The sequence below is a fragment of the Cheilinus undulatus genome, linkage group 14 (assembly GCF_018320785.1).
Source record: "Cheilinus undulatus linkage group 14, ASM1832078v1, whole genome shotgun sequence".
Classification (NCBI taxonomy): domain Eukaryota; kingdom Metazoa; phylum Chordata; class Actinopteri; order Labriformes; family Labridae; genus Cheilinus; species Cheilinus undulatus.
The window spans coordinates 5,363,327-5,378,592 of NC_054878.1; the positions used below are offsets into that span (position 1 = coordinate 5,363,327).

Genomic DNA, 15,266 nt, shown 5'->3' on the forward strand with positions numbered 1-15,266 from the left:
CTTTGTTTGCTGTGAGTTAATGGTTCCCAACATCTAAATGTGTGCAGACCCCTTATTAACCATGACTGTGTTCATGAATATGCTGGATTTTGCCTTTTTCTTTAAAACTTACAGGAATAGATGCCAACTAAAATACTCCTCAGTTATTTTCTAATACAGTAACTTAGTTATACCTGAATAATATGTTCAAAGAATTTTAATCTCGCTAATATTAGCAGTTTCCACACAAGTGTCAGCCACTTCTCCCATTAACACCATTAAACCTTCATTTCTCCTGAAATTGGAAGATGGCGTCTTTAGTGTAACAGAAATTAATCACGAGTTTCACTTTTATTCAATTTTATGAAAAGAATAGATGATAGATATTCAAGAACTGTCCCAGTGAATCCTCCTGGGGTCCCGGGGCCACTTCATAACCGCCCCGCCCCGTTTCAGACGGTCGCGCCTCCCATTGAACACCACTGGTCTCGGCTCCGTCGTGTATTCCTCTGTGTTGATGCCGTCCATCCTAACGTCCATCTATTGAACCAAATCCTACCCCAACTTTTCGGTAAAGTGCTCCAAACATGGCTTACACGACCGCGGGTGGCACCAAGAAGAAGGTCTGCTACTACTATGACGGTACGAGACACCGGGGAGTCTGAATGAGGAGACATGCTAATGCTAGCCGGTTAGCCAGCGCCGGTCTGGTTAGCTGGTGCTGCCTGTGAATGGATGGTGGTTAGCACACAGGCTAGCAGATGCTAACGGGATGACATCGCTTGAATGGCCTGAGTGGTGCTAACTAGTCTAACTAAACTGGTTTGAAATCACGCTTGTAAACGAATGAGCACCTTTCACGACACGACGGTGTGAGATTTAACGGAAGTAGAGGATCGATTAAGGTTTCAGGTGTTATTAGCTGGTGATTGTATTTCCAACACCGACTCTCATTATTGTTGGAGCATTAATTACTACCATGTTCCCGGCTTTGTGCACCGTGTTATCACACTCAACCGGAAAAATAAACAAGAAATAACTACAAGCTAGGCATCCGGACTGTTAAAGTTGAAGATTTGACGCTTTAAAACAAAATTTACAACTATTTCTCAGACAATGTGCTCAGGCCTAATTGATGCAACTTAATGGACTGAGCATTTCCGCATCCATAGATCCAGATGAGAAGTGTTTGACTGTGCAGGAGACTGTCCTAAATAAGGCTGGCATATGCATCTAGTTTTTTCAAGATATATATCTACATGGTTTCTAATGAGATAAAAGAGTTTTATATCTAAATAGTTTATGTTGATGTTGAGTTATAAATATAAATACCAGGCCTAAAGCAAACTAAAAGCATTAGTTACAGTAAGAATCAGTAATGGTAATATGCTTAATGGCTGCAGTATGACAGAATTGAAACGTTCTGTTTAAATTGGACACTGTAGTTTTAATTTGATTTAGGGTTCATTTTTCATGTTTGTAAATATAAAATTATATATATGCCTGTTTGAAACCGTGGCGTTGAAAATGGAAGTGCTAGTACTGGTTCCCAACCTGGGTTCCGGTACCCCCCTGGGGGGCGCAAGGCTCTGTCTGCTTAGAGGTTGCCAAATTCAGATGCACTTGTACTTAAATCACAATAAAACACTTGTGAATTGTTCATGCAAAGGTTGTACTCAGCAGGATAGACATTAACTAGCATACTTAAGCTAACTAAGGTTGTATGATGATGTGTTTAAGTTGGCTGGGAAATTTTAGTGTTTAAAGAATGGGTATAGATATGTCAGTATATCAATTGAAATAACTTAATGATTTAAAATGTATTTATCTATTAATATCTTTATTCATTTAAGACCTTTTGGAAGGAGGTTGCAGCATTATTAATAATTTGAATGTATTTTAGTCAGCCAATTTATTTTAATACAATTTGATTAAATAAGTAAAAAAAATCTGTTATTTGCTTTAATGTACCGAAAAAGTACCGAAGCGTGACTTCAAAACTGAGGTACGCGCCGAACTGAAATTTTTCCATACCCCTGCCCCCCTAGAGTTGACCGTTTATCTGCCAGAGTGATCAGTGAGGCAGATATTTGACTTATCACTGATTATCGGTCTCTGATTTTTATTTTACTAATAATAAATTAAGTTGATTAATCAAAAAGTGTGCTACTTTGGTTCCACTGCAGCAGGTGTTTTCTATTCTGGCTTTATTTTCACTCTCCACAGTCTCACTAAATGATCTGTATATAACAGAGGCTGGTATTTTTTGGGATTTTGTCGGGTCACAGGATTCCTAAGGGATGGGAGTCATTCCATTATGCAATCACATGAGGGGGATGGGACGGGAAAAAATTTTGCAGGAGTGGAAGGGAGCAGGAACCCCCATAACTATAGACCAATTTTTATATTTAAAAATGCAAATGCAGTAGGGCTGACAGCCTCAAGTCGATTGGTCAATTAATTGGTCGATGACTTGATGTTTGACCAAAAATCAGTTGGTCAAACAACCGCATGTGCTACTTTAATTGGAAGAACCCAATTTTTTTTAGGGTGGTACCACCCTAACTCTAATCCTCTCTCATGGAAATCACATTATTTAAAGCTTTGTTTGTTTAGTTCAATGAGGGCATAGTTAGTCAGAGTTTATGCTAAGCTAGGAGCAGTGCCAAAAAGCCTGTTTCAATGGTGTGACTGTGCTTCTGGATTCAGGAGTTTATACAGAACAGTAGGCAATCACTACAATTACAATGGTCTGTAATAACTCACATTACTTGTATGATTTGTGATTGCGTGTTAATTCTAATGCTAAAAGTAGTCCTAAGCAAATCTACGGTTTACTACTGTGTGGGTAACATTTGCCACATTTTTAATGGAGAAAAGTTAGCTATACATGTTGAAAGGGTTTGAAGTTTTCTGTCCGGAGTAGGAATCAGTTCAATCAGTTTGCATTTAAATGCCTGCAATAAACATGCAGCAGGTGAATACTACTGCCAGGGACTCTCAGTCAAAATCTCCTCTGCTCTTCTCACCTGTCCTGTTTACTTCTTTTGTTTGTGTAGCGCTAGTTCATAAGCAACGTTATTGCAAGACAGTTCACAAAAAGGCAGGTCTAGACTGTACTCTTTAATGTATTATTATAAATATAGTGGTGAGGAAAACATGTTGACTCAAAATAAACTGCACTCTATAAAGTGTATCAAAAGTGGAAGCTTATAACAGCTTTTCTCCCTCATTATTTGAAATTCATCAATAAAACTGAGATAGTGGTTAATTGTTTAGGAAATTTACCTTTTGTGGAGTGATTTTTTTTTTTTTTTAACCAAATTGCCATAACCTCTAACAAAGATGTCAGTAACAGACGTGGTCAGAGCAGAGGAGTGCATCTTTACACATCTCCTGTTGTAGCTTTGGTTCGGAGCCTCTTTGCTATGGAATTTACAGTATTCATGCATTCATATCAGTATCATATATTGATTTATTCACTCTGCCTTTCACACAGTGCCTGTCACATACACATCTCTGCTCGTGACTGTGTTCTTTAACAGGCTGTGTTTCCCTTTTACAGGTGACATTGGAAATTATTACTACGGACAGGGTCATCCCATGAAACCCCATCGTATCCGGATGACTCACAACCTCCTGCTGAACTATGGACTCTACAGGAAAATGGAGATCTATGTGAGTTTCTACACTCTAAATGATTCAATAACTTCTTTATTCTATGCAGCCCTGTGCCAGCAGAGTATGAGCAGTTAATAAAACATGAGCACTGCTCTAGATGTCTTCAGTTCTTTTTCTTGCAGTTTTCATCCAACTCTTTTCATCTTGTGTTTCAGAGACCACACAAAGCCACTGCAGAGGAGATGACGAAATATCACAGTGACGACTACATCAAGTTCCTCCGATCGATCCGGCCAGACAACATGTCCGAGTTCAGCAAGCAGATGCAGCGCTGTAAGTTATCCGAGGGTCTCTTGTATGTAGGGTTGCTCACAAGTCTGCAAAGGACAACTCACAGTCAGTATAAACAGAGAGGATGAAGCTCTGATGTTATTGTTTCCAACTTGCAGTCAACGTTGGAGAGGACTGTCCTGTGTTTGATGGCTTGTTTGAGTTCTGCCAACTCTCCGCTGGTGGATCTGCTGGTAAGTGACACGAAGCGTTTAGAGAAAATTGTTATCATAAACTTAGTGAACTCTTCAGTCTATAATAAACAGATTTTATCTTGAGATCTGTCTGTGCATGCAGGAAGAGATGTGCTCTTCAAAGGTCACTAATCTACACAAAGCATCTGCAATAAAATTATATTAAACACCAAACTTTATTAAACATCATAACAGTTTTAGCAAAGACCTCTATCCACTACAAGTACCCTAATTAAACATCTACAAATCTGGTGCAAGCAAAAATAGGGACGCATAAATGTGTCAGTTTAAATATGGATCAGCTGTTATTAGCCTTTTTGTTAAATATCAGCCTTCTTCTGCAAATAATGTGGCATAAATGCATGTCAATAGCAGATGTTTATCAGTTGTGTATTATCACTTGAATAGTATTTTGCACACCAAATGACTGATTTAGGGAAGAGAATTATTATTAGGAGAAGATGTCACCTGGTTGGACCACCTTCTATGTTTTTTATTGTTCAACTATTGGCAGAAATATCGCCATTGTGGGGGTGTTTGTCGCACCAGTAACCAGAAGTAATAAAAAAACACATCAGCATCTTTATTGGACATTAGCTAATTTTTTTTTTAAACATCAATATTGGCAATGGCCCTGATATCAATAGTCCATCCATACATAGATCGACAACTCACTTGCTTCAAGAGGTTTATTTGTCCTTCAAAATAGGAACATTTTCCAAACCAGAAAAAGTACACTAGTTGCAAGACAGTATGAAACACATATATAACATCATACCATACAACATCACAAGACCTGACACTGTTGAACCCCACCCCTTTCGTTGTACATTGCAAGCTGGCACATCTTGGCCCACAGGATACATAGCTAAGCAGACCAGGATTAGTAACTGGAAAAGTTCACAACCATTGTGGTGGTTCCTGATATCTGACTACAACTTAGGGCTTTATCAGTCTAGCTTACCCAAAGAAAGCCTAGGTATGTTCCATCAGGTGGTCCTGTTTGATTGAGCACGGTTAGGTACGCAATAGACCCCAAATAGTTTGCGTTTTCAAGTCACCTGTACCCTGACTTGGTGGGTGGGCCGTTGAGGCTGTCCATGTGAAAACCCCTGCTGTTTGAGTAGCTCCACCTTTTTGAGATTGTTAAGTAAGACTGGTACTCCTGCAGAAGGGTGCCAAAAAAGTGGGGCAGTACGGGTTGGTTTTTAGGGACCCTTTCTAACTTTTGATATTTGGAAATGCAAAAAATGTGTGCTGTTCCATACCGTACCATACCAAAGTGAACCGGACCACTCAGTGGAAACGACCTATAAGACTTTCTTCAACTTCCCTCTGGTTGTATGATCATCAATGAAGTACTTTTTCTAAAAAAAACGCAGCATAAAAAGCCTTCTTACTCTCAAAGTAAAACTCTGCGGGGGTGTCTATAGCCTATGTCCAAAATGATTTGAAACAGTAAGTGATTTAGCTGCCAAGTATTTAAAAAATGTTAGTAATGCCCCTTAATGCAAGCCTTGTGCTATTTTTGGTATAAAGTTTAAAACCAGTGTTTAGATTCTGTAGAAGATCTCTCACATTTATTTAAATCTGTAAAATTTCACCCAATCAAACATGTTTTTGTTGTGTCCAGCTGGTTCAGTGAAATTAAACAGACAGCAGACGGACATCGCCGTGAACTGGGCCGGAGGACTTCACCATGCAAAGAAATCTGAAGCCTCTGGATTCTGCTACGTTAACGACATCGTGCTTGCCATCCTGGAGCTGCTCAAGTGAGTTTCACCTATAGCTTGACAAACGTCACAAAATGTCTGGTCACATGTGTATAAATGTAGTCAGTGTAATCAAGAATGCTTCTCATTAAGGAATCCTACATTTGGACCACTGATTCACAGGGTGTTTGTTTCTTGGAAAATCCAACAACCATCTAACGATCCATTTGTCTGATCTGAGCTCTGTCCTGTCTCTGTTCACTTCTCCAGGTACCACCAGAGGGTGCTGTACATCGACATAGACATCCACCATGGAGATGGAGTCGAGGAGGCTTTCTACACCACAGACAGAGTCATGACTGTGTCCTTCCACAAATACGGAGAGTACTTCCCTGGAACTGGAGACCTCAGAGTGAGCACAGTTTTTTATTTTTAAACACTATCTTGAACTAAGGAACATTAAACTTCACTTTCTGTACTTAACACTTCATTTCAGAGCTATAGCTCCATATTTAGGAATGGGTACCTTTCACACCTGAACCGGTATGGTACCAATTCCCGGTACCTGTGAACTGGTACAGGTACACAACGGTACCCATTGTCAGTGCTTTTGTGTGTAAATAATATGCAATAATACATGCTATATAACCTCAAACTTCTGAATTTTAGGTATTTATTTCTCAATATCAAGACATTATCAAATATCAAGATATACAAATTATTCCAACATGGAAAACCTAAACTACTACAACTACCCAGTGTTCTTTCTGTATGTTGCACAATTTAAAACCCAGCCCCACTGCCTCCTACTCCTCTAATTTCCTCTCTTGGGAAAATGTGCGTTGGGGTCCATGGAAAGCGAGTAAGTTCAAAACAAATGAACAATAGAGTATGGAGTCAAAATATCTTACTAAATAAGTAAAAGTGTAAAATTTTACCAGTTAAAGTATGACAAATGAAAGTGAACAAACTACTTCCTCTACAATGAACTACATGTACTGCACATCTTCTTTCCTCATGCAGTTCTTTTTCCAACAAAATCAAGATGTCATCTTTCCCTGGTAAGAGCAGAGTCTGCTCCTCACTCATCAATCAATCATGCAGCCATCCACGCAGAAGCATAACCGAGCCTTAATATGAAAAAACATCACACACCAGAATCGTGCACACTGAAATAGATACAAATAGAACATGAATTATGTTCAATTTGTATTTACTGCAAAAATTAATTGAAAGTGACAAATCGTTTGATTCTGCAATGAAAATAAGCAGAGAGGATGAGCCTGTGGCTCTGTCACTCCTTCAAAATATCTCTGAATCCATCCATCCTCACAGAGCGCTTCATACGGCATTAGCTGTGCCAAGTTGGAGAGATGGAGAGCAACTTTTAGGATGCGCTCACACTAGGCAGTCTGCATCTCGCCTAAATCCAGTGTCTGTTAGGTGACTAAGCGAACAAATGTATCCCTTTATCTACTATATTTCCATGGTTGATATCCACATGATAAACGGGTAAATCACGGTGTTTAAAGCGAGGATTCGGTACGAGAGAGAGGGGGAGTGGGGGAGGAAGGCAAACGAGCAGGAAACAGCAGGAGCCGACCTGAATCATCAATCATCACACTGCTTTCTCAGATTATAAATTTTGCCGTAGTAAACCTTGAACTTCATGTCACAAACATTGCAGCGTAATCTGCATCGTATTTTGAAAAGTGAAGCGCTACCTTCGACCACTTCCTATCAGCAATGTTTGTTTTGTTGATTCAGTTAGCTGCTACCGACGTCATTACTCTTGTGCGTGCAATGCTGTGTTCGCGTCCAGCATGGAAAATTGACTACTCTCCCACTCTCTTGCAGTCACAAAGATGTGTTTAGACACCGAAACATGGTAAGGTTTGGTTTTACGTGAATCGATACTTGGGAGTCCCGACAGAATTCAGTACCTATAAAAGTACCAAATTTGGTAACCATCCCTGTCCATATTAGCAGGAATAAACTTAAGAAACCAACATGCAACTCAAGACAACAAAAAAATGATCAAATCAAACCTAAAAACACAATGAGAAATTTGTACCAGTGTTTCCGACAAAATGAAAAACTTTTTGTCCCTGGTTGTGGCCTGACTAAGCAGCATTACTTGATTTATTATTTAATCAAAACATAAATTTGTGCTTAAAATTTCTCAGTACAGAATGAAATGTAGAGACATAATTGGTAACAGACATACGGCCAGCACTCCATCTTGGTAGTTTGAGAACCCCTTTAAATAGTCATATGCCACCTGTAGCTTTCACGGTTTAGCTTTGCTGTTTTTCTGCTACAAATTAGTACTATTACCTGGTCAATGGTGAGTTTTTAAAAGGTCTGTTTAACTTTAAAAATGTGCATCCTGATCCTGATAATGTGCCCCAGATATTTAACTTTTCCACCTCACTAAGAGTCGGGTCAGAGACAAAGACAGATGAAAAATGCTGCTTTTGATCGTCATGACGCTGGTTTAACTGTTGAAGTTCATGCCATGCTGCACACCATCAGTATACATGAATGGCTAACATGCCTGCGAACAACCATACATTGAGAGAGATAATCCATAGACACATAAAACAGGAGAGGTTACAGAATATCCTATCTGACCCTCATTTGACACTGAGAAGGATGCTCATGTCCTATTCAGGCTTAATGCTTTGAGGCTACCAGAAGTTCACTGTGCTTATAAATAAGAGGGGAGACATCTGTTTTGTGTTTTCATGAATTATTTAATAGGATTTATTCTCTTGAAAAGCTTTGGATGTATCTAGGAAACTTCTTTCTTCTTTCTGTGGTTGTGATGTATTCCTGGAGGCGATCCAGGAGAATTTGTTCAAGCAGTTATGTAGTGTAAAGGGGATTAATTCAAATAGACTGTTACATTACACCAGGATAAATAACTGGATTAAAATGCAACTGTTTATCTATGTTTCATTTCTATCTTTAGGATATTGGAGCAGGCAAAGGCAAATACTACGCTGTCAACTTCCCCCTGCGTGACGGCATCGATGACGAGTCGTACGAGCAAATCTTCAAACCTGTGAGTATGATGCTGTAGTGTGAGCATGTCTTTCTTTTGTTTTAAGATTTTATTGTTTGGCTTTTATGCCTTTATTGAGAGAGGACATGGATGGATTTGGAAACTGGAGAGGGTGGGGAATCATTTGTGCCAGATCTTCACACAGACAATAGCCTAAACACATGAAGCATGCAGACAAAACCACAGAGCCACTGATGCTCAGCTTTGATACCTTGGAGGTCTGATCAGTAATTTCTTATGTTTGTACATATAATTACTTTAACCTCATACCTGGAGGGCATGGTTATGTGTAAAAGATCTTGATGTTATATATAATTTCTAGCACTGCACAGATGCTGTGGGCATCCCTTTTAAAAATTGGCCATCTGCAGCTAATGTGGGCTTGAACTGATATCATTTTGGCAGAAGATGTGTTAGACAAACTTTGATCTGAAAGACAAAGTTGGAATTATTTAACTTTCACACCGAAAACTGTGATGCTTAATATTGGCATCAGGCATATTTGAATTTAAAACATTTCTACCAGCACTTGAACGTCAACACTTCCTATTTGGGATTGGTGATTCTTGCTTTGTTCCCACAGGTGATGGCCAAGGTGATGGAGATGTACCAGCCCAGCGCCGTGGTCCTTCAGTGTGGTGCAGACTCTCTGTCAGGAGATCGCCTCGGCTGCTTCAACCTCACCATCCGGGGTACAAAGACACAGGAGATAATCCTTAATAAATGAAAGGTAAACCATGCTAGGGGTTTTATGGTTACCATCTTGTTCCTTCTCTAGGCCACGCCAAGTGTGTGGAGTACATGAAGTCCTTTAACCTCCCACTACTCATGCTGGGTGGAGGAGGGTACACCATCCGTAACGTGGCCCGCTGCTGGACCTACGAGACTGCCGTTGCTCTGGACACAGATATCCCCGATGGTATGTGCCTTATTATTTTTCTAGTATCAATGCGAAGGTTTAGAAAGATCATCTTGTCTCTGTAGTTATAAGCAGGCCTTCAGCTAGAAACCCACAGGCTGTAATTGGACCTCTTTAATTTTTCTGTGTCCCACAAGGGGCTGTGGTGTGTGTTCAGGATGATAAATCTTACTTTAGATTTGGTGTTTACCACACACACTTCAACTGGGACGCCCACCCAGGTATATAAACAGCTGCTCATGTGTTGTTGACCTTATTTAGCATTTAGCATTCTATCTATTTATTTTTGTCAAATAGCGAGTGTGTGATCCCTCGATCTGGCTGAACTGTCTAGTGTGTGTGTTTATAGGGTTGTAATGTTAAACATCTGTTAAAATGGTCCGTATGTCTGTCGTCTCCCTTGTGCACTGCTAAAATGGTGAGTGGCAGACAGTGAAAAGAGTTGATGAATATTATTAGTAATTTATTATTATTATTATTATTAATATTATACCCATATAAGGTTATTTTGTGGCCGATTCCAATCCCAGATCACCAAGGAGTGGGATCAACCATAGTCAGTGCCATCATATACACTATATTGCCAAAAGTATTCACTCACCCATCCAAATAGTTGAAATCAGGTGTTCCAATCACTTCCATGGCCACAGGTGTATAAAATCAAGCACCTAGGCATGCAGACTGTTTCTACAAACATTTGTGAAAGAATGGGTCGCTCTCAGTAGCTCAGTGAATTCCAGCGTGGTACTGTGATAGGATGCCACCTGTGCAACAAGTCCAGTGGTGAAATTTCCTCTCTCCTAAATATTCCACAGTCAACTGTCAGTGGTATTATAATAAAGTGGAAGTGACTGGGAATGACAGCAACTCAACCATGAAGTGGTAGGCCACGTAAAATGACGGGGCGAGTCAGCGGATACTGAGGTGCATAGTATGCAGAAGTCGCCAACTTTCTGCAGAGTCAATGGCTACAGACCTCCAAACTTCATGTGTCCTTCAGATTAGCTCAAGAACAGTGGTAGAGAGCTTCATGGAATGGGTTTCCATGGCTGAGCAGCTGCATCCAAGCCATACATCACCAAGTGCAATGCAAAGCACAGTGGTGTAAAGCATGCCGCCACTGGACTCTAGAGCAGTGGAGATGCGTTCTCTGGAGTGACAAATTGCACTTTTCCATCTGGCAATCTGATGGACGAGTCTGGGTTTGGCGGCTGCCAGGAGAACGGTACTTGTCTGACTGCATTGTGCCAAGTGTAAAGTTTGGTGGAGGGGGGATTATGGTGTGGGGTTGTTTTTCAGGAGCTGGGCTTGGCCCCTTAGTTCCAGTGAAAGGAACTCTGAATTCTTCAGCATACCAAGAGATTTTGGACAATTCCATGCCCCCAGCTTTGTGGGAACAGTTTGGGGATGGCCCCCTCCTGTTCCAACATGACTGTGCACCAGTGCACAAAGCAAGGTTCAGAAATTCCCTTAAACGCACTCCTAAACCTTGTGGAAAGCCTTCCCAGAAGGGTTGAAGCTGTTATAGCTGTAAAGGCTGGACCGATGTCATATTAAACCCTATGGATTAAGAATGGGATGTCACTTAAGTTCATATGTGAGTCAAGGCAGGTGAGCGAATACTTTTGGCAATATTGTGTGTATCAGCTAGTTTAGGTTTTGGTCAGCCCTCTTAGCTCTGTAGTGCACTGGGAACTCCTACAGATGGCAGTATAACCTGATTAAAGGAGCACAGAAGTCATCCTTATTCAGTCGACAGCATGTTTCAACTGACTGTTAAACAGAGCAGAAAAAAACCTCCTAAGGAGCAATGTAACGAGTTTCCTACCGTAAGGACAACTGGATTACAGATGGCAGTTTATGGAAATGAAAAAAACATGAAAGAGACATATATTTAAGCCCATTCAACAGGCTAAATAATGCACTTCATCTAATAAATAAAATAAAATGAAGCTTTTAAAATAACTGCATCAATAGTGTTGTATGAAAACAATCAATTTTCACCTCCAAAACATCTGCATTTATTCAAGACTCTTGCCAAAACCCAAATTTCTTTTTCCTGTGCCTATATTTAAACACATCATGAGGACTTTGCCTATATGAGTCATTTTACTCACTGGACCTTAATCACATCATAATGCAGCTATATCAGCTACCAGCTATTTTAAAGTAGCTAACAGGTTTTATTCTTCTGGTTTTAACAAGGGTTTCTACACAGATTTCAAAATTCATACCTTTTTTTTTTGCGACTTTGTGTCAGCCCAAGTATAAGTACTTGATGTAGGAACTTACAGATATCGATAACATACTGTGCAATCAGAATGTATTCAGACCTCCTTCACTTATGGAAGTTTTAATATGTTACAGCCCGATGCTGCATCAGCAACAACAACAAAAAAAATGTTCTCCTTAATCTACACTCATTACCCCATCATGATAAAGTGAAAACTGAATTTTGGAAATTTATTGCAAATTTATGAAAGATAAAAACACAAAAATGTCCCACTGACATAAGTAATCAGACCCTTTGCAACAGCTTTTGAAATTTAGCTTGGGTACCTCTTATTTTTCTGGATCATCACTGAGGGGTTTCTGCTCCTGGAGTTCCTGGAGTCCACCTGTGGAACGTTGAATTGAGTGGACATGATTTTAAAAGGTTCCAGGTTCTCCATAGAAGGCTTCACAGCTGACAGTAATATTAGAGCAAAATCCAAGCCATGAGGTCAAAAGACTGCCTGCAGAGCTCAGAGACACAATGGCTGACAGGAACAGATCTAGGGAAGGCTGCAGAAAAGCTCTGCTGCACTGAAGGTTCCCAAGAGCACAGTGGCCTCCATAATTCTTACATGGAAGAAGTTTGGCCAAATTAAGACACTTCCAAGAGCTGACTGTCCAGCCAAACTGAGCAATCATGGGAAGGAACCTTCCATCTAGCCATAAAGCCCAGGGCTGCAGTGATGGCTCTCCTTCTGGAGCTTTGTCCCATCTCCACACAGGATCTCTGTAGCTCAGTCTGGGTGACCATTGGGTTCTTGATCCCCTCTCTTACTAAGAGTCCTCTCCACCTAAATTGTCTCTTTACAATTTGGTATGGCATAGTTGCAATCTGCTTTACTTTTGTCATTCTCATTTATTACGAAATGCCACCAAACAGCATACATGGCTCCAACTTTGCGTACCTGCTCAACAATCAGAGGCAAACATCATGCCCAGGATGCATTATATTGGATTTCTATTCATATCCGATATACCAATAGTTACGAAATCATTTTAGCTGATACCAAGCATTAGTTCCAACATTTTTATCACATATATTACTGTGTAAAATTGTTGATCATCGCTGGTTGCCAACCAAACGGGGTGTCAGCAGTTTCAGCCTAACAGGCCCTACCAACTTTACTAACTTTTCTCCCTCTCTAGCCTTTGATGTTTTTGGGATGGTGGGTGGATGAAAGAAAGAGCCGTGTGGAAAATTATACGACCCCCTCCCCTTTAAGGAGGGAGCGCCTGATCGCTACCTTTCCTTTCAGCGAGCTGATTCAGCAGATTGTCTCCTCCACTGAGTCTGTGCAACATAAAGACAGGAGGTGTAATCACAGCCTGTCGAATGGGCCAGCAGTTCTCTTAATGGAATTTTGGGACATTAACTGACCTCTCTACTCGTTTCAATCCATCCTTCCCTCAGTGAGGATCAGTGCAGGTTATAAAGCCTCAGTAAATCATGTTAACGGCGTGTTATTGCTGCTTTTTCATCCCAAATGACTGATAATTTGACACTCTGTTTTATTTGTGGAGTATAAAGCTCTCAGCTGTTTGCTTACTTTCTCAGTGATGTCTCTATTGCAGAGCTGCCGTACAACGACTACTTCGAGTACTTTGGGCCTGACTTCAAGCTGCACATCAGCCCCTCCAACATGACCAACCAGAACACACAGGAGTACATGGACAAGATCAAGTATGTACAATCATTTCTTTAACTAATATCTATATTACCAACATTGCCTTCAGTTAAAACAGCAGTGCTCAGTAAAAGATGAAATATGTTTTGTTTGCAGTTACTTGAACTCCTCTGCTTTTGTATGTGATTGTTCAGGCAGCGGCTGTTTGAGAACCTGCGGATGCTGCCTCACGCTCCTGGAGTACAGATGCAGGCGATTCCTGAAGACGCCATCCCAGATGACACTGTGGACGAGGACACGGAGGATCCTGACAAACGCCTGTCCAGTAAGAACACCTGGGATGAAACTACGAAACTCTTGCTCTCAGGGTTATAGTATGTCTGACCAGAGTTTGTTTTTCATTTCAGTCCGGGCCACAGACAAGAGGATTGCCTGTGATGAAGAGTTCTCTGACTCCGAGGATGAAGGCGAGGGAGGCAGGAGAAACGTGGCCAATCACAAGAAGGGGGCAAAACGACCCCGAGTTGATGAAGAAAAGAAAGAAGGAGAGGAAAAGAAAACTGGTGGGTAGTCTGGAGTTAACATATTCAGAGGTTTTAAATGCTGTTGATTTGATTTTCACGTCTTTTATTTTGTAGAAATCAAAGAAGAGGAGAAGACGAAGGACAACAATGCTGAGAAGAATGATTCAAAAAGGTGAAAACTTTTTTTATGAATGTTTGCACATCACACACAGCCTGAGAAATTAAATTAATTCATTTTAAAGGCAATTTGGGTTTCCAGCTGTGCAGCCTGTCTGAGTTTTGTCCATGTTTTTGGTACACTGATATGTTATGAAGACACATACTGTACATATTTTGTGCTTTTGTTAGCATTTTGATTCCAGATGCTAATTTTAGTGAATTTCCATGTTATTTTTCATTGGCAGTGTGAAGACAGAGCAGACGAGCAGTGCCTGAATAGTTGGTTTAATCCACAAACAAACTGAACGGTGCTGTCTTCTTCCTCAAGGATCCAAACTCTTCACTGAATCATAACCAGAAGCATTATATTTATTATGACTCTCCATTTTCTACTTGTAAATCTCTTGTGAATTGTAAGCGTCCCTCTTTGGTGTAGTGTTATCAGCGGATTAGTTGAATCCACCACTTGAATTTGCCGTATTATGTCCTTTGATACCCTTTGAACCATTTTATTCCAATGTGCTTGATCTTCTGAAGGAAAAACCTCGACTTTCTTGTTTTTAGGCAGCAGTGGGTAAACTTCTAGATGAACCTATAATGATTTCATGTTTAAATTTTAATATTTTGCATTGTCAATAAAACTTTTTATACAATTTCTTTGAAATGTGTCTGATTTTGAAAACATTGGCATTTTTTACCCTTATGGTAGTATCTCAAGCTTAAGCTAACGGTGTCTGCTGAATAGAGGAAGTTGATCGTCTGTGTTTTTAACACTGCATTGATTTTAAAGCATAAAATGGGATACTGTAGGGATAAAAGCAATTGTTTTGATGAATTGGGGGCATCCATATCACCATTCATT

At 40.2% G+C, this 15,266-nt stretch overlaps 1 protein-coding gene across 1 annotated transcript; it reads left to right on the plus strand.

Moving 5' to 3' along the window:
- Window positions 1–428: 428 nt before the first annotated feature.
- Window positions 429–15,057, plus strand: LOC121520914 (histone deacetylase 2). The gene is made up of 14 exons (XM_041804486.1): window positions 429–621; window positions 3,545–3,657; window positions 3,816–3,933; window positions 4,050–4,124; window positions 5,758–5,896; window positions 6,107–6,248; window positions 8,811–8,903; window positions 9,487–9,595; window positions 9,682–9,822; window positions 13,669–13,777; window positions 13,916–14,046; window positions 14,129–14,284; window positions 14,360–14,417; window positions 14,650–15,057. Exons 1-14 carry the CDS (start codon window positions 567–569, stop codon window positions 14,678–14,680), a joined length of 1,470 nt encoding a protein of 489 aa, XP_041660420.1. The 5' UTR covers window positions 429–566; the 3' UTR covers window positions 14,681–15,057.
- Window positions 15,058–15,266: the final 209 nt, after the last annotated feature.

Bases quoted from the DNA above. Each gene is read 5' to 3' on its own strand.
- LOC121520914 (XM_041804486.1), top strand. From the start codon at position 567: ATGGCTTACACGACCGCGGGTGGCACCAAGAAGAAGGTCTGCTACTAC. The intron at 5,897-6,106 runs GTGAGTTTCACC...TCACTTCTCCAG, and splicing joins GCCATCCTGGAGCTGCTCAA to GTACCACCAGAGGGTGCTGT. The intron at 9,596-9,681 runs GTACAAAGACAC...TTCCTTCTCTAG, and splicing joins CTTCAACCTCACCATCCGGG to GCCACGCCAAGTGTGTGGAG.